This window comes from Apteryx mantelli, chromosome 1, assembly GCF_036417845.1.
Source record: "Apteryx mantelli isolate bAptMan1 chromosome 1, bAptMan1.hap1, whole genome shotgun sequence".
NCBI lineage: Eukaryota > Metazoa > Chordata > Aves > Apterygiformes > Apterygidae > Apteryx > Apteryx mantelli.
In genome coordinates, this window is record NC_089978.1 from 80988033 (window position 1) to 81012925 (window position 24893).

The 24893-nt window shown below is 36.5% G+C and overlaps 1 protein-coding gene across 16 annotated transcripts in view; it reads left to right on the plus strand.

The window, feature by feature from the left end:
- STS (steroid sulfatase) overlaps window positions 1-24893 on the plus strand; it is a 148469-nt gene that overhangs the window by 96709 nt on the left and 26867 nt on the right. For 14 of the 16 annotated variants that reach the window (XR_010884124.1, XR_010884107.1, XR_010884106.1 and 11 more), the window contains one exon: window positions 20062-20492. The exons of 1 other annotated variant lie outside the window; for it this stretch is intronic. Coding sequence is in view for 3 of the 15 variants with exons in the window: in XM_067296250.1 (XP_067152351.1) it covers window positions 20062-20444 (383 nt within the window). In the remaining 12 variants the exon portion in view is untranslated. Of the gene's footprint in view, window positions 1-20061; window positions 23113-24893 lie in introns of those variants that run through there. One more of the 16 variants, XM_067296238.1, reaches the window with a different exon arrangement.

A 24893-nucleotide genomic window follows, 5' to 3' on the forward strand; every position in this document is an offset into this window, starting at 1 on the left:
CGCTGCTAGTAGAAGGGGGAGGTTAGAAATCATAGCACAGTTACAACATTAAGACTCAACAGGACCATAAAAAAGAGCATGAAGCTTTTTTTAATACTTAGAATTAGCACTAGTGCAAGAAAGTAGCACAAGTGAAGAAAGACCAAATCTTTTATTATTAGGAGGTAATAGCCCTCCATGTATACCGTAAGATAATTCTGTCCTTACTAGGTGTGTGCATTTTCATTTACAACTTATCTGTCAGTTGTACATTAATTTTTAAACAATATGAAATGAGGCAAGCTTCTCAATCTCACTTGCTTCAGTAGAGTCTTCAAGATTAACTTTATATTATTATCTGGACTCTCTTCAGTGCCATAACACAATGGGTAGGCAGAGTTTCACTCCATAGCTCTGACCTGTCCATACGATTCTGTTCAGTGCCATGTGGAGATACAAGCTCCATCCTAAAAGTTTTATAGCTGCCTTAACATAGATTTATATCCTCAGTAATAAACCCAGTTAGCCAGCAAGACTTTAGTCTGTGCTGTTTCTAATTCCAAATAAAATGTAATTCTCTGCTTAATATTTCATTATAGAATTGTCACTTTGGAAGTTTGAGTTGATTTGCATATTATTTTCCTGACCAGACAAAATCCCAAACCAAAAATCCCAAACTCTGCAAATAATTAATATCTTCCCATAAGCAATCAGTGTTAATTAATCATTTACTGAAGCTAATAAAACAATAGCATGATACATATATGCAAGATTAAAACATACAGTTGGAATAGTAAAGAATGCATGGTCACAGGACAATTTTGAGTCTAGCTCTACAGAGAGAGAGAGAAAAATGCTAGACCAGAAACTGTAAGTAAAGAAAACTAGCTAAGTGTAGAATTTCTCATTCATTTTTCCAAAAAAGGTATCTCAACGCTGTGTGGAGTTTCTTTTGAATTCATTTTTCTCCAATTTTAGCATGTTTTAATGCAAACATTAAAATAAGGATGTATTAATTCCTGATGACCACAATGTCTTAGAATTCCAAATCCTTTAGTCCAGCAATGGCCTTGGTTCACTTTTTTTGTACAATTGGCCACAGAAGCACTTTCTTGCCCTTTTTTTACATCTCTTCTTCATCTCTCAAATTACCCCAACATTCAACCTAGCTAATGGGGCTTCATTGCAACCACACTGCTGTGAGTTTTTAAACAACTGTTACTTTTCATCCTAGATATGGCTATGTTTCATTAAAGATATAAACAGTCCCTGTCTACAAGATGTAAACTGTGGATATTTAGCAAGTCCCTCAGGAATCCTAAGAATGCGAGACATTTATGTAAATTATGGAATTTTTTGTAGCATTTACCTTTCTGGTTTATGCAGCATACCTAACTAACAATAATCTAACTTTAAGTTAAAATGATAGTTTTAGCATGAAAACTCCTCCCATTTTTTATCTGATACCGCAGCAGGTACACTATAAGAAATCACATTTTTATTGTCTGATTTCTCAATGCCTAATCCCCAAGCTTAATTTCGGTTCAGAAGTGTTATATGCAGGTTTAACTTTCAACTACAGGTGATGACGCTGGCAGTTCTCTAATACTTAGTGGAAACATGCTTGTAGTATTTACAGTTGACAGAGGTTTTTGATGGACTCCAAAAACAATGCGATTGTGACTAAAGCCAATTTTCAGCTGTAGCAAGAGGGTCTAAGAGCACATACCTTTATGACTCAGAAGCAACTGTAGCCCATGAGAGTTTGAGTCCATTTTCAAAAAGAAACTTAGAAGGCAAAAATTAAAGAACTCCTTTTTTTCAGCCAAAATCAGTTTCAGCAGTTAGAAACATTTTTACTTAGTCTGTGAAGGCATGAGGATACGCATAAGTATTAGGATAAATGTATGTTTCACAGAGGTAAAGGAGGTTTGAACTGTGCTGCGAGAAGGAAGTCCTACAGTAACAGCTTTGAATTTGTTGTAAAAACTAAAAATCATCTCGAAGAATTCAGCATAACAGAGTTGGTCAGCATAAGAAGTCCAAAGCTAGAATCAAGCAAATGAGGGAGAGAAGAAAATGTAGCCGTTGTGTCATGCTGAAGCTTAGGGTTTGAATAGCTGACTTTTTTTTTTGTTTTTAATCAAGTAAAAATAGAAATCATAAAATTCTATTGGAGTCTTGTTTGGAGTCTTTTAAACTTTGAAAGAACACTTTGAGACTCTTTAGATTGGAAAAAAGGCTAATAACTGAATGATTCCTTTAGTTGTAGGAAATGGATTATGATATTTGAAATATGGTGGGTGTGTCAAATTTAGTATCATTTACAATTTTTTGTACAAATAAAATTAGTTAACTTGAATATCATCCTTTGACGGTTTGCAAGTTTACCTTTCCAAAAATTTTGCAAAGTGCATCAATAACCTTATTTTAGCACAAGCATAAGTACTGAGCACAAATGTCTCAGTTTAGGAGCATATCAATGGAAATGTAATCAGTCGGTGTATAGAAAAGCAACTGGCAATTGCAAAAAATTGTACAAAAATACAGGTTGTGTGTTCTTCTGCTTCAGTCCATACAGCTCTGCTCTAACAGAGTTGCTAGGTCTTTTTAGAAGTTCTGGTGATCTCAAGAATAACAAGTAGCTCCAAACAGCAGGACTATACAGTAACAGTACAAATGTTGACTTAGAAAACCATGCTGGTGTTCACAGTGAGGCTATAATGATCAAGAAGAGGTGCTCAGAAATGTTTTACTTGGATGCTGGAACTAGATTCTTATTATACATTGTCTTTAACTCCTAGGAATTCTCAAAGGCCTCTTTTTTTTGTTTTTTGTTTTTTTGTTTTTCCTTTCATATGCCAAAATATTTCAGATCTCCATTTAGCAAGTGTTTAATTTGTGCCAGTGCTTTTAAATAGAGTTATGACATATTGATTTTTTGGCAAAAAAATGAATGAAAAAATAATAAAAAATGAATAAAGCTAAGTTCTGAGAAGCATATTTAAATGTTTAGCAAATAATAGGCTGAGCTAAAGAAAAGTGTATTACTAGCATTTGGCAGAATATTTTTGAGCACATATCTTTCAAAGCATTTAACCCAATTATAAGGTGGTAACACCTTTGTACTCTGAAGACAGAAAATGTGCAAAAGTCAGCATATTACTGTGTTTCTTTAACGTAGCTTAATCTTGGAAAAGTTTATAAATTATCTCCTAATGAAGTGAGGAAATGAAATTTAAATTATTTGAATGTTGCAAAGGATTATTCCAATAGTGGGTTCTCCTCAAGTTTAGGATGTGGGCAAATGATTACAACTAACAAGGACAGTGTCTGCATGCACAACTACCTGTGTATTCCCTCCTTCAATATATCTTTTTATTATCACAGCGTGATAAATCTGTATATACATCATACCGCTTCTCTCAGAGAAGGGCTATTGCTGTGGCAAGAAAGTGCCAGCTAAAGGTTTTGTACCTCATTAACATGTGAACCCCAGTGCTAGACTGAGCCAGTCAGTGCTGTCTCTGCCTAGACATAGGAAAATAAGTTCCCATGGTGATTACACTTCATCTTTCCAAGCCAGTTTCAAGCAATTTATTCAGTCTGTGGATGAAATAAACTCAAAATATATCCTTACCCCTACTCTTTGTTATATTTCATACTTCAGTTGTTATGTATTGTGAGACGGTATCTGAGAACATGTAATGACTCAGGCAGGGAGAAGAGAACATTTAGAAGGGCATTAAGCACCAACGTTGTTTGGTCATCCATGGATCTACATGGCAGTGTAACATGCCTGTATAGAAGTCTCCTGTTTCTCCTCTGATATATTTTGGCCTATTCTTGGTAAGATGGTTGTGGAAGCAAACAACTTTTTTTACATTTAGGATTTTTTTTTGTTTTTTTTTTTGTTTTTAGATAGACAGGAAGAAAGTAGTGGTCCAAAACTATGAAGTTAAAGCTAGATAGACTGATGAGAATCAGCAAGGTGGGAAGACCTTTGGAAGGGGAGGTGGTGATTTGGGTGATGAGGAAATTGTTTACTAAATCTGTCTTCCTGGCCTGACTTCCATTTGAATGCACTTTTATTGAGAGATTTCCTAATCTCTAGTCCTGACCGAAATCTAGATTCCTTTTTATGTCTGCGCCTCCTGTGTGCCAAGACTTTGGTTTAGAACACTGACTAAGCATTAATAAAGAAACAGAGCTTAAACATGGGCATGATTAGTGTGAATGAAAGCCTGACAGAGGCATTTTTGGGAACTGTTAAGAGAGAGTTAAACAACCTTGTAGAAACTGCCTGGGTTAAAATATTTTAGTCACTAGATCCTAACCTGCAATTGTAGCAAACACCTCTCAATGTGCAATGCACTATAATATAAAATAGAATGGGTTACTGCAAACCTCTACTGAATGTTTAAACAAACCTGTTACACACCTGAAAATCATTTATGGACTCTGTTTTCCTTTCCATTGCAACAGATGAGGGATGTGTTTATGGTTGCTTGCCTTGTGGAGAACAGCATAGAAAAAGTGTGTAGAAGAAGGAGCCAGGCCAGTGAGTTCAATAGGATGGTAGCTTTCAGAAAAACATTTTCTAGTGTTTCCTGTGACCATTACTATTGTCATAGATCTTCAGAGAGTATTTTGGCAAAGGAACCTGCTACACTTCAGAGATGTGGACTGAGTTTGCTGAGCTATGATTTAAAAATTGAATGTAAACTTCAAAAGCCAAAAAACAACTACCAGTATGCAGATGTTTGTGTTTCAGAATATCCTTTGAGTGCTGTCATCACTCGTTAACTACAGTGGGAAAGGAGAGCATACGTAAAATTTATATCTTGTCATTTAATGCCAAAAACGCTTTCAATAGTTTGGAGGAAGTACAATTTGTAACTGTGGATAACTTCAGACTGCAAGCTGTTATTTATTCTATTTACATGTATTATTTCCTAAAATGATGGGTTAAGGTCCTTATCCTAAACATAATCTACATGAGCCTATTCTTAGACCAGAAAATGACCCAGGATTTCATGCTCAGGGATGAAACTGCCTTTGTTTAGTTCAACTTTGTCGCTGTCTTGTATAACCGAGCCTGATCTTCTTAGTGCCACAATAAATAATAACTCCTGAATTAGGTTTGAGATGTAAGTACTGTCTTCAAAGACACTCTGAGGCATGCTAGAATTATTGCAATGAATAGTTCTTTAAAATTAGAAGAGCAAGCCAAACAGAAGAAGGGGAATAAGTGTGGTAAGTGTTCATCAGAATCTGCTCCTGATAGGAAGAGATCAAACAGTTGCCAAAGTAGACATGGAGAGAGATGAGTTTGCAGTCTTGTTGCATCTCAGCTGAAAAAAACCAATGTGCCTTTAAATGCAAGATACTTTACAAGTATTTATTCTGGGATGCATATGTTTTCATTTATAGAGAATTAAGTGTAATGGACTCCATTAATGCTAATTAAGCAAAGTTCAGAAATTCTTGGCCAGAATTCTGAGAGAACCTTTAAAACCTACACAAACTAATTCCTACTTTCATAATATTTGGGGTTAGAAAAAAACATTAAATGATTCATTCTGGACTCCTATATCTCATGCACCATTGCATTTTGCAAGATAATCTCACATTATTGAGATTAAAGGATTTTAGTCTTTAGGAAATTAATCTATGTGTCAAAAACAGGTAAGAGAAAACCAAAAAGTCATCAATTCTCCAGATTCTAACAATGACAGGAAAAGTTGAAGTGTGCTCTGTATGATCTCATAAGGAGAATTATCCCTGATTCTGTAAAGGAAAGACATTTCTGCTCAGCTGTAAACTTGGCAAACATGTCTTTGAATATATGGGCAAGGCACACTGGCTAAGAAAGATTATCCCTGCCACCTCTTTCACAGCAGTGGTCTACAAACTTGAAAGTCCTTCCTTGAAGTGCTTCAGGAATTAGTGGATAAAGTTAGCAGAATTCATTTTGTCACTCACATATTGTGGAAAAGAAATCCTTACTGACCCATGAAAGTGATTAGCTAAAAGCCTTATATTAGAGTCTGGATTATAGACATTTTTAAAGGAAATAAATCAACCGAAGGACTGAAATTCAGGCAAATTTTTCTATTTTACATATAAAAGTGTAAAGAGATGTAAACGTAGAGGGTGAAGGACAATAGCTAGGGAAGCAAGAATTCTGGAATTTGCTAGCTCCTTTGCTGCTTGTTTCTGGTTTTTGATGAACTCTATTCAGTGTTGGTTACACCTCAGCTGAGCTCTCTGGCCATTAGGTTGGACTGTTCTATATTGCCAAATCTCTCTAGCCTAGCTCTTTTTTGTGGCAGCTCCAAGAGACGGGAAAGGCTTTGTCCAAATATTATACCAAGGCTTATGCACCATGTAGCTTAGTAACACCTGAACTTCCCTGGACATAGCTGTATATATCCGTGTATATCCCAGAAGGAGAAAAGGCCACAAGATTTTACGGATGGGAGCTTGGACAACCAAGGAATTTACTTTAACAGTTAGGCATCAATGAATATTTTAAGGATCTTGGTATATGAAAGTGACAGATAAGTTTCTGAATCATTTTCAGTTATCGCCATGTTTTTCTGATTCACTCTAATCCTCAGTGCACATCCATGACGAAACAAGGATTGGCAATTTATTGAGGACAGGATGTAATTTCCCAGAGGCTGATATGTTTGCCTGTTTGACTTTCAAGTGTATGCAGGCATATAATAAAAACATTATTTTCCCCAGCATTACTTGCCCAGAAAACTCTAATACAGAACTACATTTAAACAATAACTTCACCTCAGTAACCAAATTATGTATCTGGTTTATTCAGTTCTTAGTATTCTTTGATGCTTAACTATTGTTTAATAATCTAAGAAGACTTGTATATAACTCCTTATAAGAGATTCAGTGTCAAATAAGTTTGCTGTATTTTCAGCTGAAAGTACTTGAAGTTGTAGGTCACATTCAGGCAATCTAAATTTTGATTGATATCCTCAGCAGACAGAGGTTGATAGAGTTTAGGCCATCCGGATATGACCTTTTGTCTCCAGACTATACCAACAAAAACTGATAGAAGATGTTGCTAAGCAGACATGAGTTCAATCTTCAGAGAGCTAGGATTTGAATGCTGAACACTGATTTTTTAAAAGGAAGAGCTGTCCAGAGTGAAGGACACTTGCCTTAGACTTGATAAAACTAGATTCAGGTTTCTTCTTCCTCCAGATTCTGAAACATTAAATCACTCAGAGTATATCTATCAGTATCAGTGTAGTGAAGGAAATAGTTTTAAGCAAGCAGCAGCACAGACCCCTTTAAACATAAATTTACTCAAAATTTTAACTATTTTTTTTTCTAAGATACTTGAAACAGGAGATATGCTGGGACTTGAGCGTAAACTATTAGTTGAGCACAAAAGTAGCTTCAGTCACTACTTTGCTAAGTATAACCATGAGACTATTATCTGAATGCATAAGCTAAGATGTAAATACTTTGTTTTACTGAAAGCAAATAGAACACACAAGAAATCACCTTGTCAATAAATTCAGGGGAATTTTAACATGCATTTCAGTGAACCACAGCTCTACAGATGGTATAGAAATGGAATTTAGAATAGACAATGCAATGGGTATATGAGGGAATGGGGCAATCCAGAGGAACTCTGAGATAATTACCTCTGCTAAAATCTTTATTTAAACTGCAGCAAGAATTCATGAAGATGAGGATATGCATTTGAAAAAGTTGCTAGATAAAAAATTAAGTGAAAGGAGTGTGCCAATAAAATGTGTCTTTGTCTTCTGCAATAAAAGAAGTGAATGATAGTAGCACAAAAGTTACAATAGAAGACACCATCCATCAAGACAACTCTAAAAATACACTATAGGAAACAATCACACAGTGGCAGGGGGATGAACTAAATGACAAAAAGGAAATTAATTTTAAGTATCTGAAATGAGTTTTTTGTTCTTATTTGCTACAACTGGTACAGAGTAAAATGCATATATTTATATGAGAAAGAGATGGACATTGCATGAGCAAAGTCACTTCAGATGTACTCAGCATAGCAGAGTGGACTTTAGCTCATGACTGTATTTCAAAGGTCATTGAGTGATTCTTAAGGATGAGTAAGACTCATTAAGAAAATGTACACAAATAGTCTATATGAAAAAGGAACTTTTATTTAAAAGTTCACAAACCTCCTTCTGTATTTTCTAGCCACCTCAGTTAAATACGTAGACTTTGCATATATTTGAGAGGAGGAGGTATTTGACCCACTGTCTGTGAACACTTTGGGATCCTTCACAAGCGGCATCACCTTGTAAATAGATATTTGGTCTTAGTTAAGTTAAAGGTGGACTAGAGGACGCTGGAGTGACAGGAAGTTTGACTCTCTGATTCAAGGTGCTGTCTCACTCTAAAAGTGACTATCTGAAAGACCACAAGAATAATACTTTTTACTGGAACTCCTCTGATGTTAATGCACACAAGCTCTCCTAGTATCTTTGATTTCTGCTAGGTTATTTTTGCAGTATAAAGAGACAGTTAAGGAGCAAAAGGTCTGACTTTGCATTTGAGTCATAAAGGGCACTAGACAGTAATTACACAGAGAGCTGAAAAGAAAGAAAATGAATCATATCATTTTAAAAACATCATTAGTTCTGATGCCTGAAACAAAGCATGTTTCAAGGAAGTCTTTGAAGAACAATTATTTACAGGTAATTGTAGTATGGATTACAGTGCTATAGAGCTGGTTACCTCTTGTCAGGGAGCAGCAGGAGCGGGGCTGCTCCTCGAGGCGGGACAAGCCAGGAGCCGGCAGTGACTCCAGCACCAGCAGTGCCCTCGCTGACCAGGGCACAGTCCTGCAGCACCCAAGAGGAGCGGGCAAAGCTGGGTGCTGGTGACAGGGTCCATCAATGGTCCCCGAAAAGGTGAGGGGATGATTCAGGTCCAAGGTCCATCTATGGAGTCCAGTCAGGAGCAGCAGGGGATGGGACCAGAGACAGAGCTGGAAACAAGGCTACAGCCTAGGTCCATCCAGTGACAGGGCTGGGAACTGGTACTTCTATGGCATCGTGGGGCAGGGACTGACAAGCCCAGGCTGGGCTGAAAAGGGGGCCTGGGCCTGAGGAGTGGGGGGAGGCCTGGAGGGAGGCAGGACAGGGACAGCAAGGGCAGTCAGTGCTCTCACAGCCAAGGCACCTCAGTTTTCTTGCAAATTCTGAGGATGATGATGATATGTAGATGTCTACATATCTGAGCTAATCACCATAGTCAACAGAGAAACACGCAGAATTCTTCTGTCTCTAAAGCAGACTTTCAACAAAGTTAAGAAGCAGACTCAATATAGGGTGGTAACTAGCTTATACAGAGAACTCAGCATTGCAGATACCCAAAATTCGGTGAGATGACCAAATTGTCAAGCTGCATACTAAGGAGCAGCATACTGATGAGCAGTATATCCTACTGAGTACCTTGAACTGAGAATTAGAAGCACCTTGCCACCTTTTCACAATGTATCAAACATGAATATTTTGCTAAGTATCAGGAATGATACTATGGGAGTCTTGTTCCTTTTGAAGTTTGAATTTTCTGACTGGGAATTTTAAGATTATGTAATTTGATTAGTGTCATTTTTCTTTTAATCAGCAGAGATTCAATTAAGGGTATGTAAGAAATAAGTTAGTTTAGACCACATAGTGAAATAAAAAGAATGTTTTGTTTTTGCAGTATAGAACGGCATTTTTTCCATACCTCAGTGTCATAAAAGAATTGACAAGAATGGTCAGAAAAGACAAAGATGCATTAGATCCAAATTCTGGTTTGAGTTACAATGGCATAAAGATACTTAAAATATAATTAAGAAAGAGCCACTTGCTTCCTTTTAACACAAAACTAAAATAGGACATTTACTATAGCCATTAGCTATCAGCTCCCCGAGAATCTTTTTATTCTTTCTTTCTTACAAATAAATGCTGCTGGTGATTGGGGCAACTCTTACTGTAGAGATATTGGGGTCCTTCCCCACAAATACTTTATAAACCTCCTAAAACCTCATTCTTTGGCACCAACCTTTGTCTTAGTACCAATATGCAGTGGCAGTGTAATCTAACAGGGACAACAGGTAGAAACGTGTAACAATACATAACAAGATTCCATAGACACATAGACATGTACTTTACTGATGCTTACATATTTACATGTTATAGTCCACTGCAAAATTTTTGCTTGAGATTTCCTGAACAGTAGAAGGCAAGTGCTCCAGACCACTTTTCTGGTTTTGAGGGTCGCCATACATGATAAAGCTTAAAGTGTCAGTGTGATGGGGATTTATGTCTGTTCCCCACAGCTTCATCTACACAATCACATGAAGAAAGGACTTAAATAACAATAAGTTTCTAATTCAAAATGTGTAGGCCAAGGAAGAAAACTCGCTCTTTATTCAGTTGTAATTCATGAGTCTTCAGCTCACTTATGTCACATTTTTGATGGACAGAGGCCAGCTCCTTTCTCCCCTCTGAGCTGTGCCTTTTCCCATCTGTTTATTCCTCTTTTTTTTCCCATTTCTGTGCTTCTAGTCTCACTTAAGGTGAACCTCTTTTTGATCCTCTTAAGTAGATCAAGTCCTTGTGTGAGTCTTTCTTTTCTGCAAGTGCAGAAACTGTAATAAACACTTTGACCTTCATGAGAATTTTCCTGTCGTGTTTTTTCTCTTAGTTCCACAAGTCCATTCACTTCCAATGTCCTCTCTAAAAGACTTCTTTTCTCTTCCAGTAGTTTTCTTCAGTTTTTTTTTTCTGTTGTTCCTGGTTTTCTTTTTTGAAGGCATCAAGAAGACATATCTTTTTGCACTGTATAAAACATTTGAGTCACTCATTGTTTCTTGCTGAAGTCCATTAGAATCTTTTCATCTTATTCTTGATTATTGAAGACATTTTGTTTCCCCTGCTTCCTAACTTGCTTTCTAAGCATCCTCTTCACTCCTTGTTTGTCCTTTTTTTTTTCTTTGCACCTGATCTTGTCCATTTCCTTCCTTCATGGAGGCACCACAAACAAGCAAAGCCTCCAAAAATCCCAAACTCACTCCTAAATCCCTAGTTTGTGTTTGACTCACCAAACACAACAGCTGGAAGAAGCAGAACAGGCATCAAGTGTCATTTACCTAAGCTGTCTCATTATGTATTTTAATTTGCTATCTGAGCCTCACATCAGAGCAGCTGCAGCTGAATTTGGGTGACATAGTATGGGCTTCTTATTTGGTAAGTGTGAAATAATGTAACTGAGAAAGGGAGAACATTTCTAGCTTGAACAGACACCGTAAAACTGTTTATATCAAGCTCAAGAAAATTGACCTAATCAACTGATACACATTTCTGCTAACAATATTTTAGGTAGGAAAGTGCTTCCTCTGACAAGCATGACAAACACTCTTACAGTATTTTCTTGTCTCTGCTTTGTGACAGTGGAGGCAGAGTTATTGTTAGGCTATCAGTTAGAGCTATTTATACCCTTCGACTTAGACTGCTCCATTCTGTACCAGTATTCACCCACCTACTCTGGGAGAGAAAACTAAATAAAAGAAAAAAAATTGTTGTTGTTGTGGTTTTTTTTAATATTTACCCTGCTCCTAATCATAGTAAGAACATAAACCCAACTTCCAGGTTACTTGGGTTAAGCTGAAATAGAGACCTTCTCTACTGGAAATGGTATGCTTTTTGCAACACGTCATTGTATAGATAGTTTTTGGTTTCTGGGAATCAGGAATCCTGGCCTAGCTGTGTCGCTGGAAATTCAGCATCTCAGTGTCTGTGTCATCAAGTAAAAGAGACATTACCCAATTTTTGTAAGTACTCATTGTTTCTATTTTTAAATAACAGAAGTAAAGCAAAAGTAAAGTAAAAGTTTTATGAAGGTAAAAAATAATTTCTTTTTCCAGCAGTTTTAGTTCTGGCTGGGCCAATGCTAATCAGAAATACTTTTGAACCTTTTGTTGACTTTTCTGAGTGAATTTTATGAAGCTTCTCAGATTTTTAAAAGACTTTAAAGTTTCTTGCACAGTAAGCCAGGTTAAAATGTCAGAACTTGACCTGAGAATTATCTAAGCTCTCAAGAGCCAGGAGGCAATAACAGACTCTCAAAATATTTTTCCTTAAATTTAACAGTTTTTATGACACCTGACTAGTATCTTTTTAATTCCTTGGCATTGTCCATAAAGAATGTTGAGGAAATAAAATATCTGAATCAGAATATTTCAACTGGTGTTCTAAGTATGGATACATGGGATTGCCATGATGAGAGCATTTTTTAAATTATTAACTAAAGCAGTAGTAAACATAAAAAGGAGTTGCATTTTTTCTCCTTTTTTCTCTCTCTCTCTTTTTTTTTTTTACTTTGCACTCACCTTTTTTCTGGTTTAGATTACAAACTAAGGAGCAGGGATGGCCGCTATGTGGAAGTCACAAGCCAAAGCCTGCAGTACACAGCTCCAGTGTACCATTCGTCGTGAAAAAAACAAACTAAAAATTACAAACTGCTTATGTGGATTACTTCATGTATGACTGAATGAGGGTTCACTAGACAGAAGGATTTTTTATTAATTGAATGATAGACCTGAAGTAACCTTTCATTGAAATGATGCTGAGCTTTCTTCATTTAAGTCCTAAATAAGGAAGGTTAAAATGTATTCACCCCATTTAGACCTCCAGGAGACCTTTCTCTTTAGTAGGAAGGTAGATTATAGCAGATAGGAGTGAAGCCTGTTTTCCACTCTGCCACTCCCCTGCCTTTCTTTAGCTGGAAAGTGGGACAGAGTCAAGGCTGTTTACTTTTTCCATCCCTTACTGTGATCTGGAGAACAGCTGAAGTTTGCTCTAGAGAATTGCTGAAGTCCGTGTCCAACTTGCATATCGCCTAAGGACAAAAAAAGATTCCCATTGCTTTTCTTAAACTAGTCTTCAGTTCAAGCTCAAGCATTTATACTGTCTGGAGAACTGTAAAATAAACTTTTATTTTTGCATAGAAGTCCACACTGGCAGGTTGCTGGACTTCTGTGAAATACTTAAAACTTGAACAAGTCTATGGGAGAACAGATAATAGACTTCTAGAAATCTTCCTAGGAACAAATTTATGTGAGATTCCCTGCTTGTCATCTGTAAGAGAACATCCTGTGATATGTCCTTTCTGTGTTTAGTGTTAATGCAGGATTTTAGGGGTGGAAGGGGGGGAGCAGGGTCTGCTGCACTGTTTGTATGTACACTCGTGAATCATATTATTCTGGATCACAGACACTGTAAGTAGGCTACTGTTTTCCATTTCTTCAAGTGTATTGGTTTCAAATGATAGGCACATAACACTTGAACTTTCTTTGCCTCCCATGACTCAATTTCCAGCTGAAACTTGGGCCACTCCCCCTGGGGCCTGTCACATAACAGCCCTTATAGTTCTAACTGGTTTAATACCCGCACAATTTTTCCTCATTTTCCAACTTTTCTTTCTAATAAAAAGAAGGGGATTGAACTGTCATATATTTTTGGCTGTGACATGCATTATCTATCAGTGGGACCAAAATTAATGTAATATATTTCAGATGCTAAATTACACATACTATAATCTGTACAATAAAAATGGAATTCAGGCATTCAGAAATAATTATTTTCTAATATTTAAGATAGATACTGAAATTTTTGCACCATATAATTTAGAAGCATTACTTCTCTCTAATTCCAGTTTTTGAGTCTAACAAAAAAACCCCCATATGCTATGTTGTCATTCATGCTTAGCTGATGAAATTTTCAAAATAAAACAAAAAGATCCTTACAGAAACATTTGTAAGTATGCTAGTAACTTTGGTGAAGTAAAAATATTCAACTATTTGAGACACCTGTATGGAAGCTTAATTCATCTTTGTCCTGAACTTTTTAAAATTAGCCAAATGAATGCTCAGTGTTCTTGGGCAGTGCATGCAATTCCAGGCTACTGAGTTTAGGAAATTGCTGCTTTTCACTTTTATTTTGCATGGCTATTTCTTTATTTTTAAGTGTATTTCTTGCCATGTAAAGGTCAAACTCACTTTCTAATTTCAGATTAACAATTTGGAATACTTCATTAGCACATTGTGTGTCTTAAAGTTCTTTTTAACATCCAAATTCTGAAAAATGGATGGAGAGAGCCATTTATGAGCAAATTCCTGGGGACAGTTTTATTTCTGGTTGGTTCAAACTAGTCTGAAAATATTTGATGAAGTTGCTTATAATTCCTTTGCATTTTGGTCTCTTATGGTTGCCTCAGTATCAGGAAAACTGCTGTCTGAATCTTGCAGATCTGTTCATTTCACTCAAGGTGATTGCATCCACTTTATGTAGGAAAGGAATGATTGTCCTCAATTTGTTTTGTATTAATAGAATGCATTTTTTTTTGTAGGACAGAAAGGACAAAAGAAAAAAAAATTCTGAATATATTTCTCTTTGTTTTTTTGTCATCTTTGGCAAAGTGCCTATGCTTTGTCACATTCTGAAGTGTGTTGCTCTTTCAGTTGCTAGCTGTATCTCATACTGACTCCAGTGGAAAACCAGTACATGCAAATCAATACTATTTCTCTCGCAAACAATAAAATAGAGCTTTTCAGTTTTAAAGGACCTTCAAATATAGCTTGGAAAATGGCCAGTAATTTTGTTTGTGCCAACATTATCTTCTGTTTCCAGCGTGATATCAACTGCTGCATGGATGAACTGAAAATTACATGGAACATTCAACAAGTGAGGAGACTCTTGAACTAAATCTTTAGCAGGTGTCTGCATTATGTCTATCAAATTACCATGGATGGAAAAATTTTCTAGGATAACATGTTCTTCCATGTTTCTGTTAATACAGTCCAAATTTGGACTTCCAAGTATGAGTCATGACATTGCATCAGTACTTCCTATTTTAGCAGCATTGTTTCTATACCCACTGATTTCATGCAGGAGAAGGATTCAAGTAGATTGAAATTACTGGAAATTCATCCCACTTGGGAGTTTCTTCAACAATTAAAGAAAACTGTGCAAATGATCGGTCAATTCTTTTTGAAGATGATGAAGACTTCAGGAAGATAATTCTTTTTCAGCTGCTACTGTTCAGCAGATTAACTTCACTTTTGAACAAAATTAAGTGGAACCTTCTCGTACCACAAAACTTTAAATTGCATGCACTAACTCATACAAGAGCTCAGTCAAGAGATTTCTGTCTTGACTCCAGCAGCCTGAGCATGGTTTCACTGTGTCTTCTATTTTTCCTCCAGCAGTTGCTCAATATGATAATTAGATATCCAGCACTCTGCAATCCTGTTTGTTTTAGCAGATACTTAACATTGCAGTTTCAAATCCATAAGATTTGAACATCACTGCTATTAATATTTTTCTTTATATTTTTATCTCAAATACTTCATGTTCTCCACAGTGCTTTATGCAAGACTTTTCTAGCAACAACCCATTCTCATAAACTAACATTATGTCTTTGAATATCATTCAGTTATTTTCCACCTACATTGGGATATCATGTGCTGTCTTTAGACTGATTTAACAACATAACATTGTAAGGTACCGAGATACTTAAAACAAATATCTGAAAAATATAAATTTTCACCAAAATAACAATAAAGCTAAAAATCTTTTCATACAAATAGCAGATTTTTATTATCTGTTTGAGGCATGCATGTACTCTTGAAAACATATATTTTCTTTATTGTTACCATATAGTATTCTCAATATGCTAGATATAGTTCTACAAGAATTTAGCAAGCAAAAGCTTTCCCAAATTGTTAAATTATTGAAGAGTTGACTATATAGCGTATCTATACACATTTGCAATACCTACGTTATATAAGATCAGTAGAGAATCTGTTAATTCTAAATGACTCTTAAAAATATATGAAACGACAAGAAAGGAATCAACTTAACAATAAGTTATCAGAAGAAAATCATTTTAACGTGAGTGGCAGCTTTCATCTGCTACTATGTAAAAATGCTTAAGAGCTGATATAAGTTAGAACTTGAGAACTCACAATGGCTCCATAGTATGCTTGAAATAAAGGAAATATCTTTGGGCAATTTACATTAGTACACTAGGCCCAAAGGGTTGTGCTTAAAGGCATCTAAGCCAAGGAGAGTCCAACGAATGCCCTAATTTATGATGAGCATGTTTGTTTAACAACTTCTGCTGAAAGAAGAAACATAATAATATGAACAAAGGAGACAACAATAGCAGCAAACCTATAAAGCTGCTCTCATAGATAAAATAAAATAAAAATAAGGTCTAGGCAATAACACAGCAATAGCTACTATTCACTTCAAGAACTGCTTATCAGAAAACAGGATTTAGCCATCAATGATTAAGAATAGTGCTACTATAACAGAAATGACATCCATATCCAGAGTGTCACTGCATCATGGAAAGATTAATATATTTTACTGAGAGACTCTTATTTGATCCCATGGCTGCTAGCTATCTGTTGGAGCTACAGTTGTCCATATGAATATGCGAGGATGAATAGATGGCTGGTGGGTGAAGAATGAAGCAAAAGAGGAGTCTGGCGTGGAGATCAAACTCTTAGTGATTACATTCATGTATTTGCTTGAACTAACTGCAACCTATTTTAATTTGAGAATGTTTACATGTACAACCTTTGTACCTTTTATTTTTCTAAAAGTGGGAGGAAAGTGATATTGTGGCAGGTGAATAGGTGAAACTGTTGGACAATTCATAGAGCTGGAGCTTTGTAGCAAAAATGGATGCTAATTAAAGTATCTGGGAAGCATCTGGAAAGGGGCCTGAGGAGTGCTGCAGTATTAGGGCTTGCCGGCTGTGTTTTAGAAGGGATCTGATAGACATTGTTGTTGGGGAACCCTGGCAATTTTCCTAATGCCTTCACTGAGGAAGAGGCATGTAGTTATCTTTATATAAAAAGAGAGCTCACTATTCAGATGGTTTGCAGAATACAGGTATTGTTAATTACCAAGAGATTATTTGATCCTTTTGGTTAGCCCTCTGACAAAATGAGATTTTATACCAGCTGAGAGACACTGGGAAAGAACTCTGTCTTTTTTAATATCCAGCCTTATACAGTTCATCAGCTTTACAGATTAGAAGTCTGACAGCTCTTTATGTCTCCTAGTACATTACAGTGTCCATTCTACAGCTACAGACACTGACAGATATGCTTTAGTTTTATAATGATTAGGAAATCAGTGGTTAAACTCTGTACTGCTCTTCCTCCAGCATCACATGAAGTTCCAGATTCTCAGTGAAACATCACTGCAGTGCAACAAATGATCATTGCACAATGACACTTTCCTCTCCCAGAGCTGTATTTTGCACAGCCTAGCCATTACATTATATAGCAGCATAACTGATAAATTACCATCAGCTCTTTAAAAAACTAGCTATGTAATTCAGATACAATAGAAGATCACACATGTTCTGTCTCCCACGCAACACATGCATTTGCAATATGCCATGTGCTCTGGATAGAGGCAAATCTGAACAATTTTTTTATTCTGTGGGAAAAAAATAATCATGGTACAACTTTATCTTTTTCTTTCTTTTCCCCATGTCTTTATACTTACCTATATGAGCTGCTGATAATGACTTGCATTAACTCAGAATTCCCTACTTAATATTGCTATGTGCAAGCCCTTGAGCTGGCCCTGTACTGCAGTGCCCAACAACAAAGAAGTTGGCTGAAAAGTTCTTTTTAATGTCATTCAGCACAAATGCACCCTCAAAGAAAGATCTATGGTAAGACAGCCTGACCACAAAGTTCTCATATGCATAGTCTTACTGGAATTTCTTTTAGCTGACATTTTAATAGCTATATAATTTTTTTCTGTTCTTATATCACAATGCTGTAATGCTCTGAATCAAATTTTCAGGTGAGGTAAATACTGCATGTTTATGAAAGCATACAGTGCACTGATTAATAAAGCCCTTTGTCTTTTTATGTTCCTCACTGTCCATCTTGACAATTAAACACTTTTAAAAAGCTTGAAGAAATATTTAGTATAGAATCATATACTTTCTCAGAATGTAAGATTTAAATCTCAGGAAATGAGGCATATACCTGCTCTGGACAATGTTCTATGCAGAAGTTCAAAGAGATTTAACGGGAATGTTGGTGTTTGTTTATTTTTAATCATGAGAAAACAGCAAAGAACTCAAGTCTCGAATCAACCTTTCAAATGTTACTGAAAAAGTAGATGAAGGAACGCATCCTTCCCTCTCCTTCCCCTTTCCCGTCCCCCAGTATGAATGTGCCATACCTGCTGTCACAGTGAGAGCCTTCGGTGCCTTTCAAAGAGTGACACGTCCTATTGTCTGTGTGAGACTCTCAGCCTTTAAAACGCCTTCCCCTTTGCTGACTTCCAAGCAATGTTCAGAGGATACTTACAGTCTAATGTGTGTAACAACCTTCACCTCTTCCACCCGGATTTAAGTGCAGACTAAGTGAACTGGAAGTCTCCAGGTTCTATCGCTGAATAGGTTCCTAAAGGTAAAATCTCTTATAAAGTGAAAAATGCTGTAGGATAGAAGAAGCTGTAACGAATCTTGAGGTCATGTACTGTCTTTTGAATTCATGCTATAGACTAGACCTGCAGCCTCTGATTCCTTTTGTTCTACTGAAACATGTCTTTCTTTAAACTTATTTTTATCTTTAAAAGTCAAGTATGAGCTAGTTACAGCATGTGATGTACTAGTTATCTCTGCCTTTCCCACGTTTTTGTGGTGATTTCCATTCTGTTGACTTGGTTAGTGAATATTAACCGCTGTAGCACATATAAATACATACTAGACAACCTTTTACTAGATTAACAAAGCTTTCTATGAAATTAACAGAATTTTTGCAGCTGAGATTAATTTTACCTCTTTATATGCAGAAATACCAAAATGAGTGTTTCCCCTAGTATTTAAAAAAATGAGGTGTTAAGAAAATAGTTTCAGCATTAGGGTGCTGAATGTACCCTAGTGAATATGTACTTTTGATATCTGTATGCATTCAAATGGATAGGTAATCAGACATTATAGACCTAGACTAGAGACCTCAGCTGTTTAGTATCCCACTTTTGTTAAGAATGAAGCATGGATTGTGACTCTTATTTATTCTCTAGTCCATTTCTAGAGGACTGTAGCTACATGCTTCCCATAAAATTATTATCTGCTCTGTGATACTTGAACAAAATATTAGCCATTTCTTGTTTGATTTCTTTCTTGTTAAGTATTTTCAGGTTCTCCTATATGTCTTCTTTTCAGGTTTACCGCTTGAAGGAACCAACTCATATTTGCTTATTCTTAATCCAAGAATTAATTCATATTATTAAACAGTAAAAATACTGAATTAAGCTACACAAGTGCAAATGGTTCAGTTTCTGCACAAAACAAATGAAATAAAGACATGTCTGATTCTTGTATTAAAAAGCAGCATTTCACCCCAAGATTACACCACCCTAACACTTACTTATTTTTGCAAAAGCATCTAGAGACCTGAGACAGGAATTAGGATCAGTTCATGTCATCACATTTAATAAAATGAGAGTCTCTGTCTCAAGGTATTTGCAATCTAAGCATATGACAGAAGGCATTGGGTTAATACATAAAAGAGATGAGGAGAGAATAAGATAAACATGAAATGGCTTTGATTCACACAATGAGCAACGGTCATAGAGTAACAATGTCTAGATATGGTCAAGTGGTAAAGGTCCACTCTAATGAGTCTTAAGGAAGACAGTGCAATGGCTTAGTAAATATTTATGCAGATCTTCTTAGCACTATTTATGTAAAAACACAAAGTTCTTTTAAGTCATCTGTGATTTAATTAATCAGAATTCTTCCAAAGGAATGAAATGGTCAGAATCATATATATGTGTAGCATCACAACTGCCATGTTTTGCTTTCTTTTGTTTTGCTGTTTCAGTATGTTGTAGTGCCTGTACACAGTGAGGTTGAACCAAAAGATTGATTTCCTGTGGTATAAATTTGGTTTTCATAAGATTAGGGGACCTTTAGTTTATCTCTTATCATCAGCTATTTTACGTCTGTAAATTGCAGGTGAATCCATTTGGAAAGTCTTCTTCTTCACTCCAAACTTTAATCCTGAAGACTCCAATGGTTGCCATGATTCTCATGTTTGCTTTTGCTATGGAAGTTTCATTACACGCCATGATCCCCCACTACTCTTCGATCTCTCCAGAGACCCTGAAGAGAAAGTCCCACTGACTCCAGAAACGGAGAGTCGTTTTTATGAAGTCCTCCATGTCATACTGCGAGCAGTAGATAACCACACCAAATCACTGCATGCTGTCCCTGACCAGTTATCATGGGACAACCTTCTTTGGAAGCCATGGCTCCAGCCATGTTGCTCATCCCTCTTTCAGTCTTGTTACTGTGACTATGAGTCAGAAGAGAACCTGCCAGAGATGCCTTTTGGATAAACGATCTGCAATTCTGTTTACGGAAATTGGAACAAGAAGAGTATACAGGTATCTCAAGTCAAACCACTGCAGTACTAACCTTTATAACTAAATTACAAGGTTTTATTATGTAAGATGACTCATCTTTAAAGCCATTATTGTGATAGAAGAAAATTTTAGTCAAGAAGCCCTGTGCCAAGAGGCAATCAAGATGCATCTTTTCTGTCTTTGAAATACAAGAAAAGCGTGAAACATAGGTTGTTCCACATGTACAATTGGGTAGGCTGCGGTCATTTTCCAGATGAAATTATTTTCTAGATCCTCAGCTCCAGCTTTGCTCATACCCAGCAAAGAATTTACCTTTAGCTTCTGTTGACTACAACCATTATACACACACTCTCCTATTCTTTTTGGTAAGTGTTATCCACCATTAGTAGGGCATTGCACTAAGAAATTAAAAAGAGATATAATAGTGGAGACGTCCATCTGTGACTACTTTGATAACTGATAGGCAGATAAAGAATAGATTTGTAGCAGTATCTCTACCAACAAGCAGCACTAATCTAAAACAATAAATAGATTGCCAACAATCTAACATTGCATGTGCCATGCAAACCTAGAGAGTTATACAGTGGGGGACCTTGCACCCACACTGAAAATGGTACTCCCTAGCTAACGCCCTATTGCATGACACCAATCTTTGTTTCAGAAAGAGAGAAACCACTTCAAGTGCATCAGTGGTGTGCTTCAGGGTGCAGAAGAAGTCTCCAGGTATAGATGCAAGCCAAATTCATACAACCCCTGCCCCCAATCACTAATATAGGCACACTCTTAGACTCTTAACCTAGTTGCCAAATGAAAGATTTGGTCCAAGTTTGAAATCTGAATTCCAAAGTCACACTATACTATAACCGTATCTTTCAGTATCTACATACCATACTTATTCTTCCACTGATGAGTGCAAGCTGCATCCTGAATAAATAAAACTGAGAGTCTTGCTTTAAGTATTTTTGCCATCTTTTAAGCTATCCAAATAGGATCTACCATTTTCTGAGAATAAACCTGGTCCTGAGTGCTTAAATTTTCCCAAAGCCAAATATAATTGTCTCTGAGTTCTTAGCAAGGCCTTGGGAAATCTACAGTACTTCAGGGCTAATTTATGTATCCATTTTTATCTGCATCTTATTCAGTCACATCTTCTTTCCACTCTACAGTCAGGCAAACTATTTTCTTTGGCAGATTGTACAAGAAGGAGAACGTATCAGCAAAATACTAAAATGATTTGATGCCTGATAATAGATGGTGACTTGTTCCTTGTCAGAAAAAAAATGGTTAATTCCAGCATTATAATGTATTAAAATCTGTTTGGTAGTATTAGCACATCCCTAATGTAAAAATGATCTTGGTTGATAATAATGCAATAGCTTCAGTCAGCCAGCATTAAGGTTGTGACCCAGTTCTTGGGAGCTGTTGAAGCCTGTCCTGTAAAAATATATTGTGATATATGGTATATTCCTCGCTCTGTAAAATCTGTGCTTTATCTGATTTTTCTGCTGCAGTTTCATTCAAAATTTCATTCTTAACAGTATCCAAATGCCTGTCCTGGGAAATGATGCACTCTTTCCTTGAAGTCCTATTTCTGATGTTCCACCTCGTGTTTATGATTGTGTATCTTTACTTAAGTATGTGCTTTGCAAGCTGTCTGCAGGTAGCAAAATCATGTGTGCTGAAAAAGTTACACAGTTTGGATATCTCCCTGATAACTGCTCAGAACTGTATGTATTGTATCTGGAAAGCTGTCAGATGGCCATTCATTCAACATAATTCCTCCTTTGCTTTATTTAATTACTGAATGTACAACATAAATTTAGAAACAGAGATCCCTGCAGTTTCATTGCAAGCATTCTTCCACAGTGTTTTGTGGCTGCCTCTCTACTTCAAGGCAGGATCCACACAGCCCAAATTTCTGTTCACTGCCATTCAGAACAAGCAGCCACTGGAGCATAGTGCTGGTCCCTCCATGTCTACAGCCCTGCTGCCCGTGGGCACCGGAAGACCAATCTGAGCTGCGCCCTGGGGGCAGCCCCACCGGTGGCCTGAGTGCAGGTTGCCCAGGCACTGAGCTCGGGGGCAGGGATACTTTCTCCAGGTCTTACAGTTCAGGTGCAGCTTACAAAAACTTTTCAAGCAAACATTCCTGCTGAATCATATAGGCAAAAATACATTTGTTAATTATACAGCAGTAATTCAGATGAGGTGTTTTATGCTGTTGGATCTTTTTTTTTGGCTGTGACCTTGACAGGAATCTCAGTGGATATTCTTAAGAACATCCACATCTACTTCTTTTCCTTAGGAAGCTGCTATGTTACTATTATATCTTTTCTTTTTGCAGCTGCAATAATTGTTCTTTCTGTTAGGCACAGCAGCTAGTCTGTGCTGCCTGACTAAGATATCAAAAATGGTGTTTTTTCTACTGCTCTGATTTCTTCCTGACTGAATACGGCCTTTCTTTTATGCCCTCCTTTGGTTTTGGCATCATCTCTCTACTTTCCTTTCTAAAAACATCCACACCCCAATACTTTTTAACCTATTTCTTTCATATTCAGTCCTACCATTTGTCTGTCATATTAATCACTATAGCTGTTTTGCTCCTAATCAATCGAAAAATAAAAATTGTTCTTTGTGAAAAGATGTGCTTTTTAGAGCTCCTTGACTCTCCTAACTGCCTACTTATTCCTACTTGAGGTCTAGCAAGGATCAACTGTGCATTATAGAATCAAAGATATTAAAACACACCCAGGACACCCTTAATAATACAAGCTATTTCTTGTTTGTGGCACAAATTCATATTTACTAAAATCTAATTTAATTCAGTAATTAATATTTTGATGTGATCAATAAATCTTAACTCCATTTTTACAATTGTTCCTTCAATAAAGATTCCATGAAGACTAAAACATTTTTCTTCACTCTCTATGCACATGCTATTTCATTTAATGCCTAGAGAAATAATCCTTTGCAAATACATTGCAAATGTATTATATCTTCCAGTACTGTACCTTATGTTTTGGAGATAGCATGTCAGACCATAGTAATTAAAGCAGTCTTGTTTATCTGCAAAATAAAACGAGAAGCACAATATACCATTTTTATAATAGTATTGCCTGGTTTAACACAGAAAAAGTTTTGTTTTTTTCACAACAGGTTGTTGATGGTATATACATGAATCACAGTTTATTAACCAGAAAGACTCAAGGAGAAAGTACTGCTATTGTACTTGGAGACTGTGACTTTCAGTCTATTGTTTAAGTAGCATCTATATTGTAACATGGTGCCTGATTGTAGAATACATCACTTTAAATTGGGAGTTAAGCTTCAGAAGAAAATGTATTCCTCTACAGTAATATTTAGCAATATCTGGCTTTGGATTCACATCCTAGTTTGTCACAGAGTCCCTGTGTGACCCTGAGCAAGTCATTTAATTCTCTGTTTGTCAGTTCCTCATCTGTGCCCAAAGAAAGATAACAGTATTTCTCTAACTGTTGGGAATATTGAAAGAACAAATAATAATAAAAGCGAGGAGCTGATAAAGGTGAACTTCCTAGTTAATAGGTCACCTCTCTACAAAATATACTGTTTAGGAGCTGGAAAACTAGACTATATAGTTATCCTTAACTTCAGGTCTCCAGATAGGTTCTGTGCTTACCAGTTAGCATGTGTGGGATCAGGACCTAGAAGAGAAAGAACAGATGGCTAAAAAAGATATACACTGGGGATTCAGAGAAGGATATTAATAACATTTTTCTAATTATATTTATTCTCAAAGTTTTCTTCTTTTAGCAGACATAGGGGACTACATGGAGTAAATTGAATATTTCCCCCTTTGGACTGGAAGTCATATATTCCTGGCTTTTAAAAGTTGAGATGTCTTGACTGGCCTCAAAGTCAATGTGTCAAAAAAGCAAACCAAACCAAACCAAACCAAAACACCACACAACCCAAAAAGGAAATACAGGCTTTTGGAGGTAGATGTCAGCACACTGAAATCCAACTGAAAGTTTGCTCGGAACTAAATGAGTATGGTCCATATCCTTCACAGCTCTGTGGGAGTTGTCACTTGTCAGCAATAGGTTCGTCTCACATTGTAGTAATGTGAGATCTGGTGGTTCAGATATGTGGGCAATGTAGAAAATTTCACATAAGATATTTACTGCTATAGGGACAAATGTAAAAAGAAAGAAAAAGAAAGCACACCCAGCTACAAGAATCCTGCATTCTAATTTCATGTATGCAAGCATATCTTATGCTACTATATTGCTTTTTTGCAGTGATCAAATGAAGGCTAAGGCTTTGGCATCTAATACATTTGTTACAGTTGATAAAGCTGTTGCCATTAGGGACATATATTAAAACATACATTTTTTACATACATTAAGACATTAATCCTGCAAATAAGACTGATATTTGCAT